Here is a 26,310-nt window from a genome sequence, read left to right on the forward strand (position 1 = left end):
GCTCCACACCTTCTCCATCGGTCAATCCAAGCTCCATGTCTATTTATATGCTGACTCATAGAACTCTTCCGCACTCTTATAAACAAAATTACGCCCATTGGGTGGCATCTTACCGCACAACGATAATCACCACCTGTCTTGTCCTCATTTCCTTTCTTTAACGCTGCGAGCCCGGTACTTCCAAGTCACGAACGGCATATGCGCGTTATCAGCGTGACAGAGCATCCTCGACAGGAAAGTAGCGAGCGCCAAGTTTTCAAGAAAGGAAACACAACCATTGGGCAGATGACGATTATCGTTGTGTGGCAAGTGACGACCCAAAGGGTGAACATATTATGGCGTTGTTCACGTACGCCGTACGTGAACATGCCTGCCGAGAATGCCTGCCGATCGAACTAAATTGTAGTAGTCAGTTTCAAAATAAGAATAGGCCCAGTGTACAATCCTGCCTACCCGAATGATAGGCAAAATTGATCGAGCATGCCCCCATTAGACAGTGGTCGACACGTATGGCTCAGTGGCACTCAGTGGCACGTATATATATACGTGCCACTGAGTGTGCGGCATACGTATGAGAAATTTCAACGTTCGCTGGCACCGGCGCGCCAGGCTTCTCGCCTCGAAGGCCACGCGCGGACTCCCTTGCAGTGCCACATGGCGCAGCGTATCGAGAAAGAGCAAGAGGAGCCTGGTTGCAGCATGACGCGTGGCGTTCGCACGCGTGGGCGCGCCTGCATTTCGGATGCCACGTGCAGGCTTCGCGGTGGCGGCGCTGAATGGCGCCACGGGCGTTCTTAGGGTAAAGCCCAAGGGACGTTATCTTCAGGAAGCGCGAAAAAGGAGTCCCACTGCAGTACGCGCTTTACCTATAACTCGTTTCCACGGTTGTAATACGTACGTTTGCATTACGGTCAACAGTCATCGCGAGATGGGTTCTGCCATATTTGTGAAATCTTTTTTTTTTTTCGTTAAACAGTTTGCCTTACGTTAACTGGGACACGTGGTGTAGTTAGTCAGCGACAGTCTTAAGAAAACGGGAAAATGCATCGCTGCCCAACACAGAGAATTCAGTTTAGAACTTGTTAGACGAGTTGGTGCATAGTAGCAAACATTTTTTAAATGCGCGGACAAGTGATCACAGAGAGAACAAAGAAGTACAGGCGCAGTCCTTGTGTTCAGAGAATTCATATTCATTAAAAGAGAGTGTTCTTTTCTAGCTGCACCAAATTTTTAAAAGTTGCCTGCGGTATATAGCACAATTCTAACCCTCGATCTAAATTACTCGAAGAGGCGGCCATTACTTCTACGAGAAATCAAAATGCCTAAATGAACAGTTAACACAATCACGGTAATTAAGGTTTTATTTAATTATTTTACGGCACATATTTTTATCTACGAATGCATCTAGTGAGTTCGCAAGGCGTATCCACTTGCAACGAATTCTGAGGACTGCACCAGTTTCGAGATATTAATTTTCACGGTCCGCGACGAAATCCATTGATGTTCCAGTTACTTTTGTGCTTCAACGCATAGAACAACATTTTCTATTTAAAAAATTCACCGATAATTACGATGCTCCCTGATGCGAAGTTTGGGCACAGCTTTATATGTGGTTTCATTTCGCGATATATTGGCTGGCGCAGACAATCTTTCTCGTGCGGCAGGTTGCAAACGGAGCGCTTTAGCACGAGGTCGCGGGATCGAGTCCCGGCCACGGCGGCCGCATTTGAATGGGGGCGAAATGCGAAAACACCCGTGTACTTAGATTTAGGTGCACGTTTAAAAACCCCAGGTGGTCGAAATTCCCGGAGTCATCCACTACAGCGTGCCTCATAATCAGAAAGTGGTTTTGGCACTCTTGCTCACTTACTGAGGTAGCAGCGGAATCGAATTCTTCCCTATTGCAGAAAATCAGGTAATCATCAACGAAATATTTTGATAACGCTATCACCTAAGGCTTTCTCAAAGCAGCTGTCAACCTTACTCAGGTAAATATTGCTAAGAATAGGGGCAACCTTTGAGCCACTACAAATGCCTGATTTCTGCAGAAGAACGCCATCTCTCCAACCAATCAGCGTTTTATTAGAATGTGAAGACGTCTACCCAGCGGTCGATTTAGGCACCGCTGGCCTCCTTGTAGCCCTAGGTTCAGCGGGAGCAGTGGTAAACAGGTCCGCAATAGGGATTAATAAGAGGCGATTGGAGGATTGGTGGAAGAAAAGTAGGGAAACGACAAAAGACGGAGGCGTACAACAGCACAGTTCGCAATAGGGGATCAGAAAATTTGGGTGTGGTAGTTCACAGTGTTTTTTTTTCTTTTTTTTATTGTTTAACCTAGGTAGGACATTAGGCAGTATAATAGCAAGAGCTTGGTGGCGCAACCCACCGCCCCGTTCCAAAGGGGACGCTCATAACATCCATCCATCAATCCGGTGTTCGCTGCACTACGCGTTCGCTCTTTCATCCTTCGCTATGCCCGTTTGCTCGGTTACGCCGACGCTTGCCGCAGGCGCTCTAAAAAGTAACTGCTCCTTCACCAATAGCGCCACGCACGCCTGTCCTCATGCACCACTATCTCGTGCAGGGTCCACCCTGCTCCTAGCAGACGAATCGCTCGATTTCACGATGATTGACAGGAGCATTTCGTCACTTTGACGTCACCTAAAAATGTCGGTCCCGCCCACCGCTTATGAAGACAGCTGGCTTCTGGCCAATCGCGTGAGGCGAAACAACGTTTTCTTTTGAACACGTACAAGGTAGCGCTCGACAGCTTCCCGGACGCGCATTCATCGTGTGCTTTGCGCAGATGATACATGGTGTGGATCACAACCGGATCACGTGCCTCAAAACTCAGACGTCAAAACTCGCCGTCAACACGTCAACTCGCGGCTACCACCAGCGAGCCCGCGCCGCGGCGGCCTAGCTCCAGTGCTCCTTCACCGCATCTAAACTTGACGTTACGAAACATACTCGTGGGTGAACGTAGCTTTAACAATTACAATCACCAGGCTAATCAGCCGTATGCGCTCTCGGCTTCACTATCCAGGCAAAAAGCGCGCCACAACAGATATCAGAGGAGTGTTCGTGGGACATCCAACTCCGTACATTACGACGTATGATATACTACACAGATGTCTACAAAACCGTCCCGTACAACAGAAAAAAGTGTACAGCTGGACGTCCTGACGACGTCGCTCTCGGACATTTGGATGTCCATCGGATGGTAATATAGGCACTTTTCTTCATTTAAAACAGCCAGAGGACGTCCACCAGCTGCAGCACTCGGATACTTGACGTTCATGTGGGACATCCATGGGACGTTATTTGTCTGTATTGCCTATGATAGTTTTAGGCGGTGGCTTTTGAATCTGTTCTTTGCTGTGCACGCACATTATTTGCATCGTAATGCAGCTTGCCACCATAATGCAGCGGAATGTTCGCAGCCGACAATCGTATCGCTTTACGTGTTACAGCACCTATATCACAAATGCAATGTTTTCCGCGTGCAAGGAAGAACAGATACGTTGCTTGCGAACGCACGCGCGTGGTTGCATGGAATTGCACTGGGCAGTTCCATTCTTAAAAACCTTCCGCCTGGCACAATTAAGTGGAGTTATGGGCTGGTACCAGTTGTTACGGGGACGAGGTTTCGGCGACTTTCAACAGCGTCTGCTTGGAGCTCGAACCATGTTGACGATTGGTGAGGGCTCGGCAGGGAAGACAAGGTGATGTAAAAACAAATAACAGGAGTGTAATACACCATTGCGGGTGAGCGGTGTGCTCCAAGACAAAAAGTAGAGAAACGTTTGGCGTGCGTGTACACAAGGGCAGAGATGTGTTCGTGGCGTCTCGCTGGCCTTCTTACACCCTCCCGGCAACCTCGTTTTCTCTTGCTCCCTGGTAGAGGGCCATTGGTAAACCCATTCAGGAATGCGGAGAGGAACGACTACCTGGCGCAGAGGTGGTGAGCGTAGATCACGTCGGGTCAGCTTCACACAGAGGAATACGGGGAAAGACCACTTCCTGGCCTAGAGGTGGTGAGTGTAGGACAAAGGAGAGTAGGATTTGTGCTGGTGCATAATCCCGTCACACACATCCGATGGACAAGTTTTTTCATGTTGACGAGCGTGACGATTAGGCACGCCGTGTCTCAGGCGTTGACATCTGTTCCATTCATGGCCGCACAAAGTGAACCGCCATTAGCTGACTGCTCCGGCGCCGAAGGAGATTCCGATAGGCAGGAGACGACATCCGCTGACCAGAGGGATGACACAGGTCGGTGCATGTAGTCGTCGTCGCTTGTCGCACAGCTCTCTGGAGCACGACACACTGTGGGCATTTTCCCACGTCGCTCAACGTCTCGGTCCGAGTCTAGATGCCTCAGAAGGGTCTGCAACAGTTTCTCGTTCATAGCACGTATCGGCAGAACTACATCGAGACTCAGCCGCTGCAGTCAACAAGCGTGGGACAAATTCTCCCTGGGCTCGGCCAGGCTTATTTCCCACTCAAAAGTGAGTTTTACAGAACTTACACCAGCACTAAACACACACATGAATTTGTTATATGCTTCACAAGACACGACTCAATCCAACTGCACGCGTAAACCAAAATAATACCCTTCTAATTATGTTCGCCAGGAAAAAAAAAAGAAACGCGAGTTTTGGGAAACGTTTGAGGCTGATTCTCGATCTAGGGGCTTCGACTCAAGCCACTGACATTGCCATTGAGAGTCCCCTTTTGATATAGCGTATCTCTAGTATCTCAAAAGAATATTGCTGCAAAGCTGCAAAGCGAAACTCCAGCGCAGTAAACGGCCATTTTTGGAAGACGTTGTCTGCAACCACTTAAATCATTTAAAGGAACAGCATGCCTCACATACATGTAGAGATATTTGTAGACCTGCTGTGTTCGTTCAAGAAGATAAGTGTGGTTCCACATTGAGCACCCAGGTTTTATGGGTTGCAGTTTTGCAGACATGGTGAGAGTATTAAAAAAAAAAATGTTTTCCTTGCCTTTTCCTTTCCTTTAGCAACCAACTCCAGGGAACTCTGAGCACAAAGACGACGTGGAATCTCCTGCGCGCCCTTCTCGACAACGGCCCTACGAAGATGCAGCAGCGACAGAACCTCTGTAGGCTCGTGCACAATCACGCCGGATCGGAAGAGAACTTCCTCCGAAAAATTCAGAAGAAGCTGTGCGGCGACCCACCCGTTAATACGACGGCACATGACAAAGTTTACGGTGGGAAACCAAACCCCGACCTTGACTAACCCTTCACGCATGCTGAACTCTCTGCAGCACTATCGACGCTCACCAGAAACACTAGTCCGGGCAAAGATCGGATCATGAACAAGCATCTTCGGAACCTTCCGCAGCAGACTACCGCAGCCCTGCTCCAGTACTTCAATGCATGCTGGGAGAGAGGAAAGCTACCGGCTGCATGGAAGCACTCGGATATTACCATGATCCCCAAACCAAATAAACAGCTCAGCATCGAGAACTTGCTCCCAATTTCCCTTACCTCGTGCGTAGGGAAACTTTTCGAGCATATGATTCACAAGCGGCTAACCTCGTACCTCGAAGACAACGGATATTTTCCAAACACTATGTTCGGTTTCAGGCAGAACCTGCCAACGCAAGATGTCTTCCTTCTACTCAAGGAAGACCTCATCGACCACCTCAGTACCAGACGCAAATACTCGATTTTAGCCATCGACGTAAAGGGAGCTTTTGACAACGTCAGTCACGAAGCTATCCTCTGCAACCTCGAAGACCTGGGCTGCGGTTCTCGGACATACGACTATGTCAGGAATTTCCTCACGGGCCGCACGGCCACAGTTGGAATATACAACCTGCGCAGCGACAGCTTCCGACTACCGAGCAAAGGCACCCCGCAGGGTTCGGTCATATCGCCGTTGCTCTTCAACGTCGCAATGATCAAACTACCCAGCCTCCTTGACGCGATACTAGACGTAAGACACGCTTTCTACGCAGATGATATCACGTTACGGACAAGGGCCTCAAACACTGGAATGCAAGAAACACACCTACAGGAAGCAGTAGATACCATCGATAGCTACTTGCACAAATGCGGCCTCCGCTGCGCTCCCGAGAAGTCCGAACACCTCGTCCTCAAGTCAAGAACGAGAGGCAGACCACCGGCTACGATGAACCCGATCCTAACGTCACCCTCAATGGAACGCCCATTCCAAAAGTGGAAACCCTACGAGTACTGGGGCTACAAATACACAAAGACGGGTCCGGGGCGGCCACCCTGCCGCGACTACAGCGAACGCTATCACAGCTCACGCATCTCGTCAGGAGAGTTGCAAGCCATAGAAGCGGACTTAACGAACAAGACATGCTACGCGTGATGCAATCACTTCTCACCAGTCGAATAACATACGGCACGCCCTACCTCGCGCTGAAGAATGTAGAGGTAGAAAAAATTAACATTCATATATGGAAAGCCATCAAAATCGCCTTGGGCCTACCATCTACGGCTTCGACTACGAGACTTCTCAAGATGGGCGTACATAACACCTGGCAAGAGCTAACTGAAGCTCACAAAGCCAGTCAATTAGAACGACTGAAGCTCACGCCCACCGGAAGATCAGTGCTGCAACGGCTGAGGTACGGTGAAACCTTTACAGCCACCACGGACCGAAAAAAGAAAGAATTCCTTCAAACCTCCGCGAATCCCTGTGCATCAGTGGCGTAGCCAGAAATTTTGTTCGTGGGGGGCTACGCCACTGGCCCAATATATATAGCACGTTGCAGCTCAGCCTCCTGCTTAAGAGGAAGCTATAGCTCGGGTGCTCCTATCTAAATACATGTAGAAGGACAATTAGTTTTTCCCTGCAACCACTTCACCACATTAGAGGAGGTGTATTGCATTTAAAAGAAAAAGTTTAATTCTAGTGACTACTGGCTTCGAATTTTTTATTTAGGTGGTCAATTATTCATTAAAAATTGACCAAAACTGAAAATTTTCAGAAAACGAAACTATCAAGTTTAAAACTCCGTGACTCAACAATGAAAAATGATATCACAATTCTGTGAATTGCATCTAATAGCACATCTACAGCGGACAAAATACATATGTTACACATGAATCTCAAAAAATTTAGTATTGTGGAAATACGGCTTTTGCAGAACCCTTGTACACAACGTAACCAATTCACGTAAGATACAAATTGACACAGTAAACTTGTCCGCTTTGACTGTTATCATAAATGCCGTTTACAGAACCACAATATCTGTTCTTCATGCTAGCTATTATTTTGTAAACGTCGTGCTTCTATTTTTTCAAACTTTCGAATTTTCCAAAATATTTTAAACAAAATTCAGGCCCTAAATCGAAGTTCTGTTTCCATCAGACACTAGGATTTAACTTTCTCTCTCAAATGCAACAAATTTCAATAAAAGCGATTAGCAGGATTATCTCAGAAAAGCGTTTCTGCGTTTTACAAGTATTTGAATAGGCCGCGTCGGATTGGGCCCGAGCTAAAGCTTCCTCTTAAACAATTTATCGAGGGATCAAATACATGAATAATAACTGCATTGTCATTGCCAAAGATGCTACAAACGAATTCTTGAAAGCTACGCACTGTAAATACAAGTAAAATATGTATTTTTTCATAAAATATTATACTCGTATGTACCAAAAACTGTGCCCAACATAACTGACGTCAATGCTTCCATGTTTTTGTCTATTTATTATGTAAAGAAAATATCACACGAACTTTAAAACTGTATCAGTTCGAAACCAGAAAAGCAGTGCATGCCGCTGATATGAAAAATTAAAAGGCAATGAACTGAACAAGTTGAGGACAAATATGTTAATGAAACTTTGTCATTCAAGAACCGTGCTTACATTCTTGTATATATGCAATGGCCAGTGAAAAATCTCAATGACGCTGTCGTTTGTTCCAATATATAACGCAGGAGTAGCTTTCCCTTGTCGTGTATCGTGAGTAATTGCACCGAAGTTATAGTCGCGACAGAGATCAGCACGTATAAAAAGCAGGAGTTCTGCAAGACATATGAGGGCAAGTCAAAGGAGTAGCTTTCCCTTGTCGTGTATCGTGAGTAATTGCACCGAAGTTATAGTCGCGACAGAGATCAGCACGTATAAAAAGCAGGAGTTCTGCAAGACATATGAGGGCAAGTCAAATGAATGAGCCAACAACGGGGTACTTTACTTTATACTAAAAGTAGTCTTCATGAGAATTTAGACATTTGTCCTATTGACTAACGAGTTGCGTGATTCCCGTCTTATAAAACTCCTTGGGTTGCTGCTTCAAAAAGTCTGTATCTGGTTCCCTTGAGCTGTTTTTTCGGTTGCCCCAAAATGTAAAAGTCGCAAGGTGACAGGTCTGAGCTGTATGGCGGATGTTGCAGCGTTTCCCACTTGAACTTTGCCAGTTTTGTATTAACCACATAAGCGACGTGGGGACATGCATTGTCGTGGAACAAGATGACCCCATTCGTCAATTTTCCACGTTGTTCGTTCTTGATTGCGACACGCTGCCGTTCTGGCGTTTCACAATATCGTAAACAATTGATAGCCTCATAAGATTTAACAAATTATATCAGTAATGGACCCTGTCGATCGAAAAAAAAGTCAACAATTAACACCTTTCCAGCGGAAATGATGGCCTTTACGTTCTTTGGGCGTGGTAAATTCGAATATTTCCACTGTAAGCTTTGCCGTCGTGTTTCAGGCTCGTAGTAGTGGCACCAAGGTTCGTCCCCGATCACAGTTGCAAACAAGAAGTCGTCATGCTCATTGTGATACCCGATCAGATGAGTCAAGGCAGCGCGAAACTTCTCCGTCTTCTCGCGATGGATAAAAATCTTGGGTATCCATTGCGCACCAAAGAGCCGATAACCGAGAAACTCATGAATTATGGCGTGAACCGAACCGTGACTGATGTTCTGACGGTCTGCCAGTTCATCGATGCTTATCCTCCGTTCTTGTTTCAGCAGCTCATGAACCTTTAAAATTGTGTGGGGGGTGATTGCACGATGGTTTTGGCCCGGTCTTGGAATGTCTTTGCAACGTCCTTTGAACCGTTTGCACCAACGCTTCACAGTGGTCAATGTAATGCAGTGTTCAAGGTACACGGCAGTCATATTGTGATTAATTTCTGTTTTGGAAACACCTTCAGTTGTCAAAAACTTCGCGACACCGAGCTGTTCAACTTTTGAAGTGTCCATTATGTGACGCGACCATATTCAACCCAGTGTAGGAGAGCATTAAATAACATTTATCTTCACACCTGCGTGTCACTTTTGTAAATGAGACATGCTGTTCTCCTGCGCGCATGCCTCGCAGATAATGAACCGAACCATTATTGCGCGGTTAGGGTAGGCTCACTTTCATTTGACTCGCCCTCGTACATTAGAAATGCAAAGATACAATGGGATATGCAAATGCGAAAATACGGCTTGATAAAGGACAAAGAAGTGTCACTGGAAACAAAGTTCACTGCATGTATACACAAAACCTCGCAACAAGATATTTAAGTATACGTATAAGTCTCCAATGAGTCTATGTAGGTAAGAAGAAGTAACTGTATATAATGCGTCAAACAAGGCAAATAAACATGTTGCACAATCATAGATTCACAGAATCCTAGATTCCGCCCCCATTCCATCCACTACCCCCGATGTATTGCGCGCGACGGAAGGCGGCGCGCTTGCTTTTCTCCTTTGAACACACAAGACTGAGCCACCATCGTCGGCTCACCTATTCAACCTCCCCTCCTACGCTTTCACTCGCACATACAGCATGCAGCGCGTGGTCACGATGTTATCACCCTTGTACTTTATACGAAACATGAGGGCGATGGCAGGAATGCGCCTGGAGTGTCCATATAGTTGCTTTCGCAATAATATAATAAAGGTATGCCGCAACTGAAGCGTCCCGTCGCCCATTACTTTCCGCAAAAGAAGTATCAAAATCGAACTTTCACCATGCGACAATTCGCTGCGCCGCAACAATATATTTATTTCCTGTGAGGCGGAGGCACCGAAATGAAAAAAAAAACGCATAATAAAGTATGTTGGCCAGAATCTAATGCCTACTTCGGGCACCTAATGGGGCTACGGAAGGAATACCGAAGAAAACATAAGACGCTTGGTCCACTGAGAACCATACGCATACTGCTCAGTATCCTACAGCGCGGCGAAACAAGACTTTCCGGAAAGGTTCCACTCAAGGAATGCGGTGCAATCCTTCGAGTCCCCACAGTGATGGCGGCGAGCGACCATTTTTTTTTTCTCGTCTGCTAGCCAGAAAGCGTCCAAAACTCTGTCCGGTGAAAATCCACTCGGCCAGAGCAAACCGAACGCGCACCGAAGTGCACCGCACGGTGGTCGGGGCCATACGAGAAAAACGTATGCGCTCTGGCTGGCTCTGGCAGCCCTGGGGTAGGGTAGCGAGAACAAAAAAAAAAAAAAAAGAAGAGGCTCAATGTGTCCTCGCGAATAAAAGTCAAAGTAGAAAAAAATAAATAAGAACGTCGTTACTTTGGCTGGCTTTATGTCTTGACATGGATGTTCTGGCGTAGGTTAAAAAAAATTTTGATATTTTTTTATGTGACATGACGGCACAAATGAACCACCCCAACGCTTCGTCTCATTGGACCTCGCTGCCTGCTTTGTCAACTTGTCTGCTAGTGTGTTGATTTGGCTTGTCTCGTTGTATGTTCCGATGTAAGACTTTAGAAAAATCAATAGACCTTTGGCGTCAAATGTTTATAACAACATTAAACCCACAAAGTTCCGCAATTGAAAATCTAAAGCACAACTTTGGAAATGTCAATGCACCTTTCGCATCAAGAGCTTATGAGATTTATACCCATAAAGTTTCGCAATTGATATCCATGCGCTCCATAGATTCCGTGGCCTCAGTGAGATGCCGCGGCGAGCCCACTCACCATCAAAGCGCCCTTGAAACTTTGTGCTCGGATGGGACTGCTTGGCGTTATGTGACTCCCGGTGCATGGGCGTTGCCACGCAATCCAGCCCGAGTTTGCAATCTTCGCGGTTAAATGTCTTTTCGAGCGTCAAAAAGACATTCTAGACAAAATCCAGAGTGATTTCCGGCACGGGGGTCGCTTTGGTCGGCGGTGCATGGACAGCACGAAAAAATTTCGGGGGGGGGCTGAAGCCCCATAAGCCCCCCCCCCCCGGCTACGCCCCTGCTGTGCATAGCCCCAATTCCACGCAACATGCACCCCACGTACCACAAAGAAAGAAGACAAGCCCGAGTGGATGCTCTACGGCGAAGACACAGGCAAGATCCAGACGCCAGATACACCGACGCAGCCTAATACCCGCAAAGAAACGCTTACTCCCTGAGCGCCGTAGATTCTCAGGTCAGATAGCTAGCGTCTGCCACAGACCGTGCACAAAACCCCGAGACTGCAGAAGAGACGGCGATCGCCCTAGCAACTACCTCGTGCATGGACGCAGCTGTCATCTTCTTCGATTCTCAAGCAGCCGTCAGGAACTACGCTAAGGGTCGCGTGTCGACAGAAGCACTGAAGCTATTGAAGCACCGCAGAACTCCGATCCCATACACCTGCGTGACATGGGTTCCTGGGCACGAGGGGCTGGAGGGGAACGAAGCGGCACACGCCGCGGCCCGAGGCCACACCTGCCGGGCCAACCCTTCCTACTCTCGAGACGCCCGGTCTGCGCCAGCGGAGGCAGAGACCGTACCCATCACGTATGTATGTACTTAGGGATCCTTCAACATCACAGGTTGGAACGCAGGGTGTACCCAACACCTCACCCAAAGCTCAACAAAGAAGAAACCACTACACTCAGAAGACTGCAAAGTAATACTTATATCCACGGAATCATCATGCATAGACTGTACCCAACGCTACAAGGATACCACTACCCAATGTGCGGCGTACCGGACACCTTAGCGCACCTGATCCTCGAATGTCCATGGCACCTGGACAAAGACGCATTGCCTTCACCGAGAGACTGTTGCAACAAAGCGAAGACAAAGACAAAGCGAAGAGCTCATAGAAACGTGGGAGGCCAAGCTCGTCTCCGAGGTCCTGGAACAACAACGACGTCTCGTCGTCAGGGCCAAGGAAGCAGCGAAGGCCAGAGGGTTCCTGGAATGAGGAGACCTCCCACCGAAAGTAGAACCGGGGCTTACCCCGGAATACTGTTTCCAAAATACAAGTTTATTCCTCCTCCTCCTTGCCGGAATCAAGTTTGCAGATTTACAGGCTGTCCCAAAACCGTTCATATTGAATGAAAGCTAGGAACTTGTTCTTCGGAAGCGATTAGCACCAGTGCGTTAATTCTCTCAGGAACTGGTGCGCCTCGACGCAACAGCCACGACTCTCCAGCAGCACAATCATTCGGAATAAGAGTCCTCTCTTGCATCGGCCTCTCACCTTCGACACTTCAACAGTGCTGTTATTCGTTACATTCGAACGCACATGGCTATTCAATAATTTTTAATGGTGAATTCTGAAGTCGAATACGATCTGACTAGCAAATACCATTCGAATAGACTATATGTTTTTACCTCATTTCGCCTGTTGGCTAACGTGTTTAGATTAGGTCTAATATAAAAACGTTGCTGCTGGCACATTGAAGGAAATTGCCAGACGAGCCACGGTGATTACTTTGGTAAAGACTTCCCGGACTCCCCGATTCACTCTTGAGTGCATAGGCAATATCTTGTCCCTAACACTTTTGTTCGTATTAATGTCCAATAACTGTCTTGATTCCTGTTCTCGGAAAGTCGACTGGTTCACCTAGGGCTGGTGAAGCTTTTAAAAGAAACACTCTTATTCCGGTCAGGAGTTCTCACTTCTTCCAGCAAAGCTGTATAGATCTACCGTCCAAGAAAATTTTCATGTCGTTGTGAAAAAAAAAAAAAACCACCCTTTCCATACGTGGGCCGATCCCGGAGATAGTGCAATACCGGCCCGACCCGCGGGGGAGGTGAAGCAGGCGTTCTTCCCATACGTTGGCCGATACCGAAGATAGTGACATGCCGGGCTGACCCGCACCGAGGTGAAGCAGGCGTTAAGCACTCCCAATATGTGGGCCGATCCCGAAGATAGTGCCACGCCGGGCCGACCTGCGGCGGAGGTGATTAAGCCATCCCCATACGTGGGCCGACCCCGAAGATAGCGCAATGCCGGCCGACCCGCGGCGGAGGTGAAGCAGGCGTTAGGCACTCCCCATATGTGGGCCGATCCCGAAGATAGTGCAATGCTGGACCGACCCGCACACAGCTTCGCTGGTCATCCTTCTTCACAGAGTGGAAGTGCACTGAGATTTTTTTTTCAATCAGTGCATTTAGAATATTTGATAATTTTTCTCTTGAATATATGTCGTGGATATATATGTCTATGTACCTTTATATTTACCTATAGAAGTGCGTTGGTCATCTGCATCTCTTTGCGCCACGTAGTTAGTGAAACTGGTTTATTCCACTGTTATATTGTTTTCTTTGATCATTGTCCCTGATTAATATTCCACCAACAAGGAGCGTGCGTCAAATTGCACGATACCAATAACATTTTCTTATATACGTAGCTTCATGTTGCAGATGGGCGGCTTCTGTGGTAAAAGTTACGTGTTACCTTTAGAAAACAATTTTAAAAATACCAGTTCACCTGGCAAACTAAAATTGGTACCGGTCGGCAAGAGTCACTGGCGCACCAATGCAAGTAAAAACATAAAAAAAATATTACTGCAGAGACTTTCTGCGAGAAAAACTCGGCGTCCGCCAGCGTCCGCGCAACGAACGAGCACTCGCTAGCAGACGACGCACTTGACAACAACAGCAAAATTGAAGACGTCATGTTATATAACCCATGCATCAAATATGTATACGTAGCAAAAAGGTGTCAATATAAATTTGCAGTGGAAATAAAGCACTATTACTAGAGCGTACGCGCGCAATCGGCCCCAGGGCCCGCAATTATGTTGAATGTGCCGCGAAGTGCCTCCGCCCCAGTCCAGCATAGAGTTCTATCTAGTTCGCTCGCAGCGCCCTCGCAAACGTTTTCCAGCAGAGCGCCGTTCGATCATATATGGTTCGGCCACTTGGGCCCACTCGACCGCTGTCTAGTACACTCTAGTGCATACTAGAGCACGCGTAGAAGAGTTGCTAGACCGTGCGCATGCCGTGCGTGTATAAACGCGCCAAAGTTTTGTTTGTCTGGTTTGGCGGGCTTTACATGTTTTGCTTTGTAAGTGTCCGACATGGAATTTGAATATAGTGCGATTAGCCAGCCCCCCGTGGACGATGTCCCCACTGTAAAGCCATTGCGATGCTACGGCCGCGGGCTTCCTCTAATTCCTCTTGAAGAACTGCCTCTGTTCCAGTACCTCAAACGAAAGCATGAGGAAATGCTGGCTCAGCCCCTGAGCACTGTGAGTTTCGTGTAGCTGTCTAGATAGTTGTGTTTCTTTGAGCGCTAACGTTTTTTTTTTCTTTTTCTAATGTTGCAGAATCGGGAAGTCGCCTCTGGTATAGGACGAGGAAGTGTGGCAAAGCTTTCGGTGAGTTCTCGCTTCTTTTGAGACCGCACAAATTTCTTTCTCTGTGTCGCACCTGCGACCCAAGCGCGGTATTCATAGACTCAGGTTTCACGCACGTTTCGCACGGTTTAATCAATTTGACAGGCCTTTTTGCACTAGTCTGTGAAGTGTAGCTCGTTATGACAGTGCAGCGCGCGTCGCTTGCACCGCGGGAGTTTGCGCGAGTTCTGAGAATGGGTACTGCTGGCCGTGTAGTAGCCGTGCAAGCTGTTTGGGGCAGTGGTGATGCTGCGCTTGATTGCAACAATTAACCTATCTGGCCAAAGAAAACTAATTACAATCGACGTCTGGACGGATGTCGGAATAGGTTAGTAGACTCTTCGCACCCATTTCTTACCAGCGCCTTGGCTGTGTGCTGCATTTCCTGGCTGAAAAGGCGCAGCAGTGTAGTACTAGCTGCGACATATGTTAGTGCGGTAAAGAAGACTGAAAAAAAAGAAAGAAAGCCGTTGTTACAGCTGCATTTCTAAAAAAAAAAAGGAGGGAGAGAGAGAGAGAGAGGCTTAAAAGGAAGCTTTAGCTCGCGCCCGATTCCGACGCTACCTATTCAAATACATGTAAAGCGCAAAAACGCTTTTCTAAGATAACCCCTGGACCGAATGAAATTTGTTGCATTTGAGACAGAAAGTTAAATTCTAGTGACGGTTGGTAGCGGAATTTCGATTTAAGGCCTGAATTTTATGAAAAGAATTCTCGAAAATTCCAAAGTTGGAAAAAACATAGACGCACGAAGTTTATAAATTAATAGCTCTGCATCAATAACAGATATTGCGGTTCTGTAAACTGCATCCATTAGATCATCTCTCTAAGGGCCACGAGAAGCGCATGTTCGGATGTGGCAGCGTGTACGAATGCGTCATCGCCCACGGCACTCTCAAGTATACCTAACACATAAAAAGCACACAATGTTATGCATGGCTTGAATGTTCCTTGAACCCTCCTTAGAAATTTCCAGTTTCATTGATGCGTGCTTTCTCAGGGTGCTCTGTAGCATCCTTGGATGGTGCAAACACCGACGTGCATAGCTTTACATCTGTTGTTAGCACAAACCATAGCTCAAACAGCCACAATACACAGCCTCGGTGTGTTTGCATTGCTACCAATGGCAAGAGTCCATTCTCATTGTTTTTGTGTGTGTCATCTGTGCTATTGGAGCACTGGTGCATCATCTGCTACTTATCTGTGTGTTACATGGATCGTGTTGGTGACAGCTCTGTGCACATGGAAATCAACATCCAGAACTATAGAAATGTGAAAAGGTTTGAATACTAAATGCAATGATCGGACATTTCTTTCCTCATACATATACGAGAGGTCACTTTTTATGTCGCTCCATGCACAAATGCAATAGTTTGCATGCCTTAGGGCAAATAGTGTTGATCACTCAGCACCCCACTTGTGCGAGTGCAGTGGAAGACGGGTGATGAAAGAAGTGATCTGTCTTAAAAGAATGTAAATGTGAATACACCAACAGAGGCTGCAGGCAAGGTGTTAAGAGGATTTTCTGTTCCAGTTTGCACCGTTGAAAACTGTGCAAAATGCAGGACAAGAGACAGATACAGCTATGTGTCAGTCTCTCATTCTTGCCTTGTGTTTTCCACTGTTTATTTGTTTGGGGCACTCTGGACACACAGGCATGTCTAGAGGATGGATGCAGTTACAATTTAGGTGGGTGTATACTGCTCATTGCCATAGTTTGTGCAAGTTACATGAAAAATTGGATTTGGCATAGCTATAAAACAAGCTATATTGGGTTTGGTAAAAACATAAAAGCAAGATAGAGCGGTGTCACCTAGTGGTAGCCTGCTGCTCTTTGTGTAACATCTTACTTTAATGGTAACATGAACACACGGTTTTGGTGGTCTGTTTCAAGACGCATGCAGCACAGGATTTTCAGGTGACAGCCCAAGCAACAGGATACAAACAGGTGCTTCATTAATGCCATGCATGAGGTAGGATTGTATTCTCACTGTCTGTGCAATGTCTGGGCCTAAAGCTGCCTTGATAGGGCAACAAGCGGTACTTGAAGCTCTGTAGGAGTACGAAGTGTCATTGCTGTTTGCAGACATGCTGGCATTGTCAGGTGCTGGGGAGAACCAAACATTTCTTGAGCAGTTACATGCTGTGCTGACCATGCTCCACCAAGCATAGACATTAATTTCTATGGCTTGGAACATGTAATTCTGAGCTTTTCAATTTTCAGCAGCAAGACCGCAATGTATTTTAGCAAATTTAACAATTGGGCGAGTTAACATTCATTTTGGAAACTGGGCAAATGGGATGAAAGATGCAAGAAATACAAAGTATCTTTCCCTGTTTTTGGTTAAGTTCAACACCTGATTGTCTCTTCTGTGGGGAATTGGTGGAGAAAGAGTTAAATATCAATTGAAAACTTTGCTGCTTTCCATAACTGCTGCGTGCGATCCCCCTATATGCTCTTCAAATGATTTGAGAGGCCTCAGAAGTCCTTGCATATATCGGGTAGTGGAAAAAGATTACAATTTGCACTTTTGGTCTGAACCTCTTGGAAAGGTGGCATTGCTTCATCTGATGTCTAGCCTTGGACAGTGCCTCTTGAACCTTGGTGCCATATTATTTGCACTATGTAAGCTCCCATTGTTTACAGAACTTGCATATTCCCAGGATCGTATACGTCAACCAGTATGTCGCAAAATGTGTGTGCATGCAAGAGAGAAAGGTTGCTGATAACTGAAGAGGTTTGCCTTGTGTCCGGCTTGCATGCTACTGCTCAGATAAGCACAGACTTGGGAGGATCTCAACTATATTTTTGTTTTCAGCCAAAATGCTATATGAGGTGGGTAAATGTCTCTGTAGAAAATATTCAACCTTTGTTTCGCAAAGCACAGCACGGATTTCGAGAAAAATTTTAAAATTAATTTAAGGTGGAAAGGGGCATTTTTGCAACTTCCAGATTTTATATTTGAAGACCTATTATTCTAAAACCAATACATTGTACACCACCAAACATTTTCTCAGCAATATTAAACTATTAGCACTACTGGCCCAAGGAAACCTAGAGTGAATTCCACGAGAGATCGAAACGGGTGGTATATTTGACATTTTTAATTTTTCTGATAATGTTGCACATTACGCACATGTGACTGTGTGCTGTTAAACTGCTACTTGTATTTAAAGGAAGCTATTTGTAAACTGACAAAAAATTGTAAAAGGTTGTCAAGAGACGACGAAAATGTTGTGAAATGTCTTTTTCTTTTAAATATTTGTGACGATCCTTAAGGGTAGCAAGTATAATACAGCAAATATCTATAATATATAATATAATATATAATTTTATAATTGTATATAATATAATATATAATTTTATAATAATATATAATATAATATATAATATTATAATAATATATAATATAATATTTGCTGTATATAATACAGCAAATAGAAGTAAGGAGGGTGTAGGTCACAGCATTTTTGAGACTTGTGAACAAAGTAATATTAAAAAAAAAAATTCTCGAACGCTAAATTTTTCAAACTTGCTCATCTTTGGGCCTCTGTTGTTACTTCTCTGTACCTCCCAGCTTATGATTTACAGCAGAGATAGGCCTTTAGCTAGGTAACAAACCTCTTCATTTGTTTTTTTACTCATAACATCAAAATTGGAAAAATTTTACTTACTTAAAAAAAAATACCTTATTTATGTTTATATATAAAAAAACAGTGTCAATCTCGTTCAACGTCACCTAGATTGTCCTCTGAGGACTGCGGAATAATATGAAAGAAAAAAACCAGCTTGCATCCTTTTTATCGGAACAATATTACAAATGTTCGAATATTGTGTTTTGAGAGAGTGGTTCATAGTGAGGAAATCGGCAGTTCTTGCAAAAACGTATATAATACGAAGACAGGCCTCCTCCTCTTCTGAGCTTTGTCAACGGCAAATAATGAGGTATTTGCGATCGGTGGAAAATGGTTTCGAAAAGAAAAAAACGTTTGAACGAAATGCACTCCCGCAATTCGTCGCTTCCGTACAGCGACCAATATTCCTTGTCAACAGGCAGCACACCCAGTAGTGGTTTTCCTTCATCAGATTGCATGGAACAGAATTCATGTCTTGGATGCTAACGAATGCATTCACTCAATGAGTGGGTTGCATTGTCACACTGTTTCAAAATTAAAAGGTTGTTATGACAGGCAAAAGTAATTCATGCTACCAGATGAAGTGTTCATTTTCGCACCAGATGTGATTAACCAGAGCTTAAAAAGTCTCGATTATATGATGTTTAGTGGCAGGAGTTTTGGCCACACACAAAACACGTTTAGAGTGAGCCATGGCTAGTCTACATAGCCAAACATGCCTTGGATTACAAGTTCCCCTTCTTCCTTTTTTCATCACAGAAGCATTCAATCTCTTACAAGTGCATGAATCAGCTAGATGTTCTCGAGCTTTCCTTGCAATTGTGCGACCATTTCAGATGCTGACTGTACCATATTTCTGTCACATGGGTAAACTTAAGCGGATTTCGCTGCTAGTGACACTTACTGCAGAGCGCACTTGTTGGCGAGTGTGTTCGGTGAACACACTTCATGACGGCAAAGTGTAGCCTCATTAGCAGTGACCAAAAATAAGTAAAATAAAATTGAAAGCAGAGTCAGGAATAAGTTTTAATATTATTGTTTTGAAATTGCTAATGTTACAAGGTAATAAACTGTGCCACACACATACAAAAAGACAGCAAAAAACTACTCTCGCTCTCGGCCTGTTTACATATACATGCTTTGCTTTCTGACTCCCGACTGCCATCGCCACCAATTTGAAAGAACACCCTTCTTTCTTGTGCAGCAGCGTGCTGCCAAAATGACACTCGGCATGCTGAGGTGCACTTTAGTTTGCTCATGTGACAGGGGTATTACTTTGCCATTTCCTGCCCGTATGTTGTGAAGAGAAGCTTGATGCTTGACTCCTTCAACTCCGTCGCATGTTCTTCCTTTTTCCAGAGAAGAGGCACTTTACTGACTCATAATTTTTTTTGTGAAAGCTTGTACAATTGAAATTTATTTTTGAAGTGACTTCCGGCGCTGTAATGTATGTTGGTGGCGTGGCTTTGTAGGGGGACTTTAAGGCACTCGTGGATCTTGCTTAATGCAAACCATGGATAGGCTGCGTTGTGCGACATGTCATCGCTTATAACAGCGTAACTGCGTGTTCGTGAAAACTGATGCTTTTTTTTTTTTGTGTGTGCGCGCCGGTGGTAGGATTTAATCTCATTAGAAACATTGACAGTCCAGTTTTCTGCGAAGTCAAAATGCAGAACGCGAGATGCTTGCCACTTGGATTGTTTTGCTTCACTAATGGTCGCAGCTTGTGTCTGCCATACATAGCCCTACGGAGCCCACTTGGAGATCCACTTAGCCAGTTTCTTCACAAAGGAAGTCGGCTGTGATGTTTTCTTTATAATCTCTCCATTTTCCTACACTGCGTATTTGAGCTAAGCCTCATGGGAGGCCTCCAATGTTCTTATAGCTACTCGATCGCTCATACGAGACAGTTCAGTCGCCTAGATGGCATAGTAAAATATTTAGCGTGCACAATTGACAAGGACACAGTTAAGGGGTACACACGAGCGCTTACTCACAGCTATTTTATTTTCGGAAATACACCGAACATACACACACCCCAGCTATCAGCGCTGAGCATGTGCAACAAGAGTCGTCAGTAAAACAGAAACAGATTAAAAACAGATTAGGAAGGTTCAACCAATATTTAAAAAAGCAAATTCATTTTCAGTGATCGCAACCGATGGTTGGCGTTCACATTTTTTAGCGCACTTTTTGATGTGAAATGCTTCTGTGATTTCACGTGTTAGTTTGTTTTTATCTGAAAACAAAATGTCAGTTTTAAAAAATACCGGATCACAATGACATAGATTACAGTGGTTCGACAAGTGCAAATGGTTTTCTTTACCGAGAGAATGATCATGTTCTTTTAGACGGGTGTTTATGCATCGACCTGTTTGTCCTATGTACACTGCTCACGGAATGAAATAGGACACAGAGCATTTAGTAGAACCCTACATATGTACAAAGTACACGAAAGCACCATGTCATGTAGCTAGGAATTTGGTCACCAAAGGTGACGAGGACTCCGATACAGGTGTACGGGTCAGAATTACGTCTATGTGACACGAACTGCAGCCGGCGGAAACGGAAGTATGCGAATTACTTAGCCCTAAACTGACGTGTTTCATTCCGTGAGCACTGTACATGTTGCCACAGGTCAACGGAAGCTGGTACACAACACCTATTCTGCATTTTATGAATTTTTGATTGTCGTTTAGGCCGCAGCTGCATTTTTTTACCCTATTGTCTAATTTATTGGAAATAGCTTGGCACAGTTTTTGCACCTTGTTAGCAATGCCATACCGGCTGGCAACATTCTTTAGCCCATGGGAAAAATAATGGGCGTAAGGTATAACTGCTGTGAACCATGCCAAATAAAGAGTTCTACAAGACAACACAAAGCTTAGAAATTTGTCACAGCGCTTGGCTTACTGGCAGAGCTGCGTACCTCACTGCCGCTTGCACACATATGCATTTCATTGTCATTTGTGCCTTGGCATCGTCTGAACGGGCACACAGACAGGCTGCAGAAGGCAAACATTGTCCCTCTATTTCGATAGCTTTCATTTTGGCACATTGCTAGAAAAAAAAAAAAGAAAATGGAGAGCTGTAAATTTGCTCGTTGCCTGTTGACGAGGGATATTTGCCTCTGTACTAAAGTGACAAACTACACGAGTACATTTTGTTGAAACAGTTTTTCTTTCCGAAAACATTTTCCACCGGCCGCGAAACCTAATTTTTGCTGTTGATAAAGTTCAGAAAAGGAGGCATGTCCTTGTATTACATTTTCTCAAGAAATGCTGATTTCCGCACTATGAACCACTCTTTTCAAACACAATATTCAAACATTTGTAACATTGTTCCAATGAAAATGATGCAACATGTTTTTTCATAGTATTATTCTGCAGTCCTTGGAGGACTATTTAGGTGAGCTTGAACAAGATAGAGAGGTTTTTTTTATATATAAAGTTTTTTCAGCAAAGTAACATTTTTCTAATTTTTATGTTCTGAGTAAAAAATTTCTTTAAAAATTAGAATAAAAATGCACAGGTTTGTTACCCACGTAAAGGCCTATCTCTGCTGAAGATCACAGGCTGGGATGTATAGAGAAATTTTCCACTTTGTCTGAGCTAAGATTTTTTCTCTGAAACAAAGATGTATGTGGGAAAAGTAGTTTCGGTTCCATTGTGTGGAAGGGTGTTTATGCGTAATATATTAATTTCAGTTAAAATAAATATTTTGACCCAATTTGTGACTGTCCTTCTCTGTGACTGTCCTTCTCTGACTGTCCTTCTCTGCTGCACTGTAAGAGGAAGCCAGGACCTCTCAAGCTGTCTATACAGCTTTTTCCCTGGCTGTCCTCGCAACACCAGTTGCGGAAATAAACCTTCAACCTTCAACACACCCAGCTGACTCCTCCACTGCAGTGGGGTCGTTGTACTTTCCCACTAGGCTGGTGCATCAGTCATTATAAATGAGAGCATTTCAAATAGGTGTAAATAGAGAGTAATTTCAGTAGTAGTTTCCCTAGACCAGCCTTAAACAGCTTGATTCGTGCACTCGCATGCTTGCTACCTTAATATACCATAGGAAAAATACGGATACCGGAGCCATGAATACCCAAGCTTAACTCATTTCATGGCTCAGAAGAGGCAGAAAGGACAATCTGAGCCACTTTTGTTTATTACCACAAAATAATGAGCGCTGAATGCAATATGAATGTAATTTCGATTTCATTATTGGAACTACACAGATCATAGGAATCACCACACAGGGTTCTAAAGATAGGCTCAATGTTTCTACTTAAAATAAAATAATGCAACATGTTTCTGCAGTACATGATTTATCAGTTCTGCGAGTGCATTCTGCGAAATTTTATTTGAAATCACCAAATATGGTTAACACACTTCAAATTTGCCACTTCTCACTACTTAATATGCAATTTTGGCCTTTTATTAAGAAATAAATGTGCAATGCAGCTGCACACTTTTTGTGTTGGTTTACAAGAAAGTATTTGAAGATTTGTCTTGAAGTATTTCAACTTCTTCGCCTTGGCTAAAATGCCCCAAAAAGCTACCGATTTCAAGGTCAATGAGAGATGCTTGCTCAAAATGCCAAGTTTGGCGCTCTTACAAAAAAAAAAAAAAACTGTGGGTGGCATAAGTTTGTTTCCTTGAACCAGTAGTTCTAGTGATTTAAATTTCCAAAAAGTTTTTTTTTTTTGCTTAAAACAAGCATTGCATCTTGCAAAACAAAGGTTGAGTCCTTTCTAGAGAGACATTTGCCCACCTCATAAAATTTTTGCTGAAAACAGAAAATTGTCGGTAACCCCATAAGCCTATCCTTATCCAGTGGTGGGAATGCTGTGCCAATTGCGCCAGCCTGCGCCATTTCAATAAAGCTGCTACATGCTGCACCAAACGTTTTTTTTTGTGTGTGTGTGTGTGTGAAATTGCACCAAAGCTGCGCGAAAATGAGCCGTCGGCAACATGAGATGTCCGGATTGCCGCTCTATGCAAAAACTGAGGTCTTTGTTTTAACCATTGTAATCCAGGCCAATCCAGTTCTCAACCTTTCTCTTTGATGGGAGAGCGACTGAGTGAGGGTGTCAGTGGTGTGGCCAATGAGTGCTATTCCCACGCTTTCACTACATTCAGGAAAGTACCACTTCCACTCTGGGTAGCAGCAGTGTTGCGAGAAGCTGCAAGGTCCCTGTGGCGGTTGTCCAGCGTTACATTGTGACCTTGGCATGTAGCCAGGCAGTCGATTCTTTTGTTCATCCACATCCAGTCCCAGGAGTCTTCAAGAGAATCCTTCAAATATCTTGTGAAATGTGTGCCTCGAGTGATACAACCTAGCCAAGTTTCATCTCTCCTTGATGAGGTGACAATGTTGAGCTCTGAAGTGCTGATTGAAGGCACTAATGGGCCACTACACAAATACTTGAATAATATTTTTGTCATTGAGAGTCCCCAAGGAGGGGCAAAATATCCACTTTTGACTAATCTTGTCAAGGCACTTCTTTCCCTTCTGCATGGGAAAGCTGATATTGAGCGAGGCTACAGCCAGAACACAAGAGTTTTGAATGATAGGTCAAGCCTTTGTCTGGCAAGTGTAAATGGCGTTCATCACATAATGTCCTTTGCCAAAAGGTACAAGAGCGACCCATGCAAGTTTTCACTTGGTCCAGATGTAATAAGAGCTGTTAGAGGCGCATCAAAGCGGTATGCTGAGTGCATTTTCATTGAACAAGAGACATTGAAAAGGCTACATGCTGATGTGGAGTCAGTGCCCAGCTTGTCGAAAACACAAGCCAAACAAAAGGTGGCTGAAGCAGAGCGCATGTTTAGAATGCTGAATTGATAATTCAGCAAGGCATGAAGCAAAACTTTACTGATATTGAGAGTGGCCAAGCATTTTTGAGCCAAGCTAGAGAAAAGGAGTGTTAATATATCAAATCTCAGTGCCTTTAATAAGCGCCCAAAAAAGGAGTGTAGTGATGGCCAACTGAAGTCAGTGTGAAAAAGCACATATCTAGTCTTGTTTTATTTCCCCTGATCCTTGTGGCAAAAGTTGTCATCCATCTTCATCATTGCTTTAATTAAACAGGCTGCTTTTTTTGCCAAATGCAGCTTCAGTTGAGTGGCTGCTTTTGTTTGCACTAGTCAATAATTATTACTTTGGTCTCACTTCTCTGGTTTCTGGTTAAGTTGTATTTTTTTCTTAAACTACAATTACCATGGCAGTATTAAACAGTGCTAGTCAATATCTGCTTTGATGTCTTGCCATAGTGTTGCATTTATTTTTGCTCTGCAGATCTCTGGGTAGATTGTTTTTCTCCAGTTCTTAAACTGGCGTTTTCTTATGTCTGTTTTGTTGGAATTGGTGCTATGCAGTGTTATGTAATACTTCTTTTTCTTCGGAAAAACAGTTCTATTTCCGGAGTGAATGTTTATTTTTGGCTAGTTAGTTTTTTGTGCTTATTGTGTGGTATATGTGTGGTGATTCTGTTGCAAATGAAAGATCGGTTTTTAATTAATTCTGCTATATCCACACTGTGATACTCAATATTTTTTTTTACCTATAGTATGTCAAATGCCAGTTGCTGCAATTTTTGTAATGGTCACGAAAAGCCTATTCCTGTTTTCTGGAAGTGCTGTAGGGACGTGTTTGTCATATCCAGTTTCATTTTTTTTCTACTGTCCTCTGATTGATGTATTCCTTGTGATAGACGGTACTTATACATACAAATAAAGGGCTATAAGTTTTTCTCTTCAAGCCTTATTTCTGGGATGCTGGAACCTGCTACAATATGGGTGGCAGCTGCTCCAAAGTGAAATTTTTCCTGCTACTATGCCTGCTACAAAACACTCTTGGCCATTCCCACCACTGCTTATCTGAATGAACTCAATGAATAACAAAGGATAGGGCGAAATGTGAAAACACTTATGTACTTAAATTTAGGTGTACGTTAAAGAACCCCTGGTGGTCCAAATTTCTGTAGTCCCCCACTATGGCATGCCTCATAATCAGATTGTGGTTTTGGCATGTAGAACCTCATAATTTACTTTTAAATGACAATAGATAAAAGGGAATGGAGGGAAATTGGACATGCACGGAATTAACTAGTAGCGCACAAGCTTGAGAATGTATGCAGAATTGGGCACCATCAAGAACCAAGTGAAAAAACACAATGATGACACCTACAGTAAGAGGAATGTTATTCCTTATTGTCCTCCTGCATAAAAAGCATGCATCCTGTTGGATGAACTGATAGCTTTTTAAATGTGAGGGAATTTTTTGCAGAAATAGCATAGATCATTTTGTTCATTACTGTAGATGTTTCTTTTTTTCATTGTAAATTTCGCAGTTTTGTGAAATGTTTCTTCTGAATTTGCTCGCTTTATCATAATCTCTACAGGGTTTCTCAGTGGAGGACTCTTCGGAGGAAGACTATGATGTTGTTGGTTCGTATTGGCGCCGTCAGAAGCCACTTTGTGCATCGGATTTGAACGCTGGCTTGGAGCCCTCAAGACGTAAGCTGTATTGTTTGAAATTCTGCGGCCTTATAAATTTCTGTTCCAGTAGAATGGCTGTTTTGGAATGTGAATGTCAAGTGACCAGGAAAAATGGTATTTTTTTTCTCCAGATTTTCTTTTCTTTTTTTTCTTCATCCACCCAGTAGCTAGATTCGTTATAATTGATGGGAGCATTGCCACATGGGGGCAGTGTAGTGAGAGGTTTATTTTACCATAGAACACACACAAAAGTTTAGTGCTGCAATTGTATACTATTACACCTGATATACTGTTAAAACCAGTTCTGTTATAAGTGGATTTGGCTGTATTTTTTAGTTTTAAATATTGGTTAAGGTTCAAACATTCTTTGACTATGCATGCGAATTGCTGCTTTGCGAGTATTCCTGATTTACGATACCTTACTCAGTACTTTGATACAAAAAAGATGTCCTCCCGACTGAATTCACTAATGTGTTCTTTGAAAAGTGATTTGCACCCCAGTTCGTCCTCCCCGTGCTTCTTGTTTGTTTGTATGCTTGTTTGTTGACCTCCTCTTTCCTATTCTTGTCGATTTTTTTTTTCTTCTGTTCCCATACGT

General features: G+C 44.1%; 1 protein-coding gene across 1 annotated transcript in view; it reads left to right on the forward strand.

The window, feature by feature from the left end:
* The first annotated feature begins 14,050 nt into the window (after positions 1-14,050).
* LOC139054362 (uncharacterized) overlaps positions 14,051-26,310 on the forward strand; it is a 135,494-nt gene continuing 123,234 nt past the window's right edge. The window contains exons 1-3 of the mRNA XM_070531245.1: positions 14,051-14,430; positions 14,509-14,559; positions 25,616-25,730. Of these exons, the coding sequence (XP_070387346.1) occupies positions 14,260-14,430; positions 14,509-14,559; positions 25,616-25,730 (337 nt within the window). The 5' untranslated portion in view covers positions 14,051-14,259. The remainder of the gene's footprint in view (positions 14,431-14,508; positions 14,560-25,615; positions 25,731-26,310) is intronic.

Source organism: Dermacentor albipictus, chromosome 1 (assembly GCF_038994185.2).
Source record: "Dermacentor albipictus isolate Rhodes 1998 colony chromosome 1, USDA_Dalb.pri_finalv2, whole genome shotgun sequence".
Lineage (NCBI taxonomy): Eukaryota > Metazoa > Arthropoda > Arachnida > Ixodida > Ixodidae > Dermacentor > Dermacentor albipictus.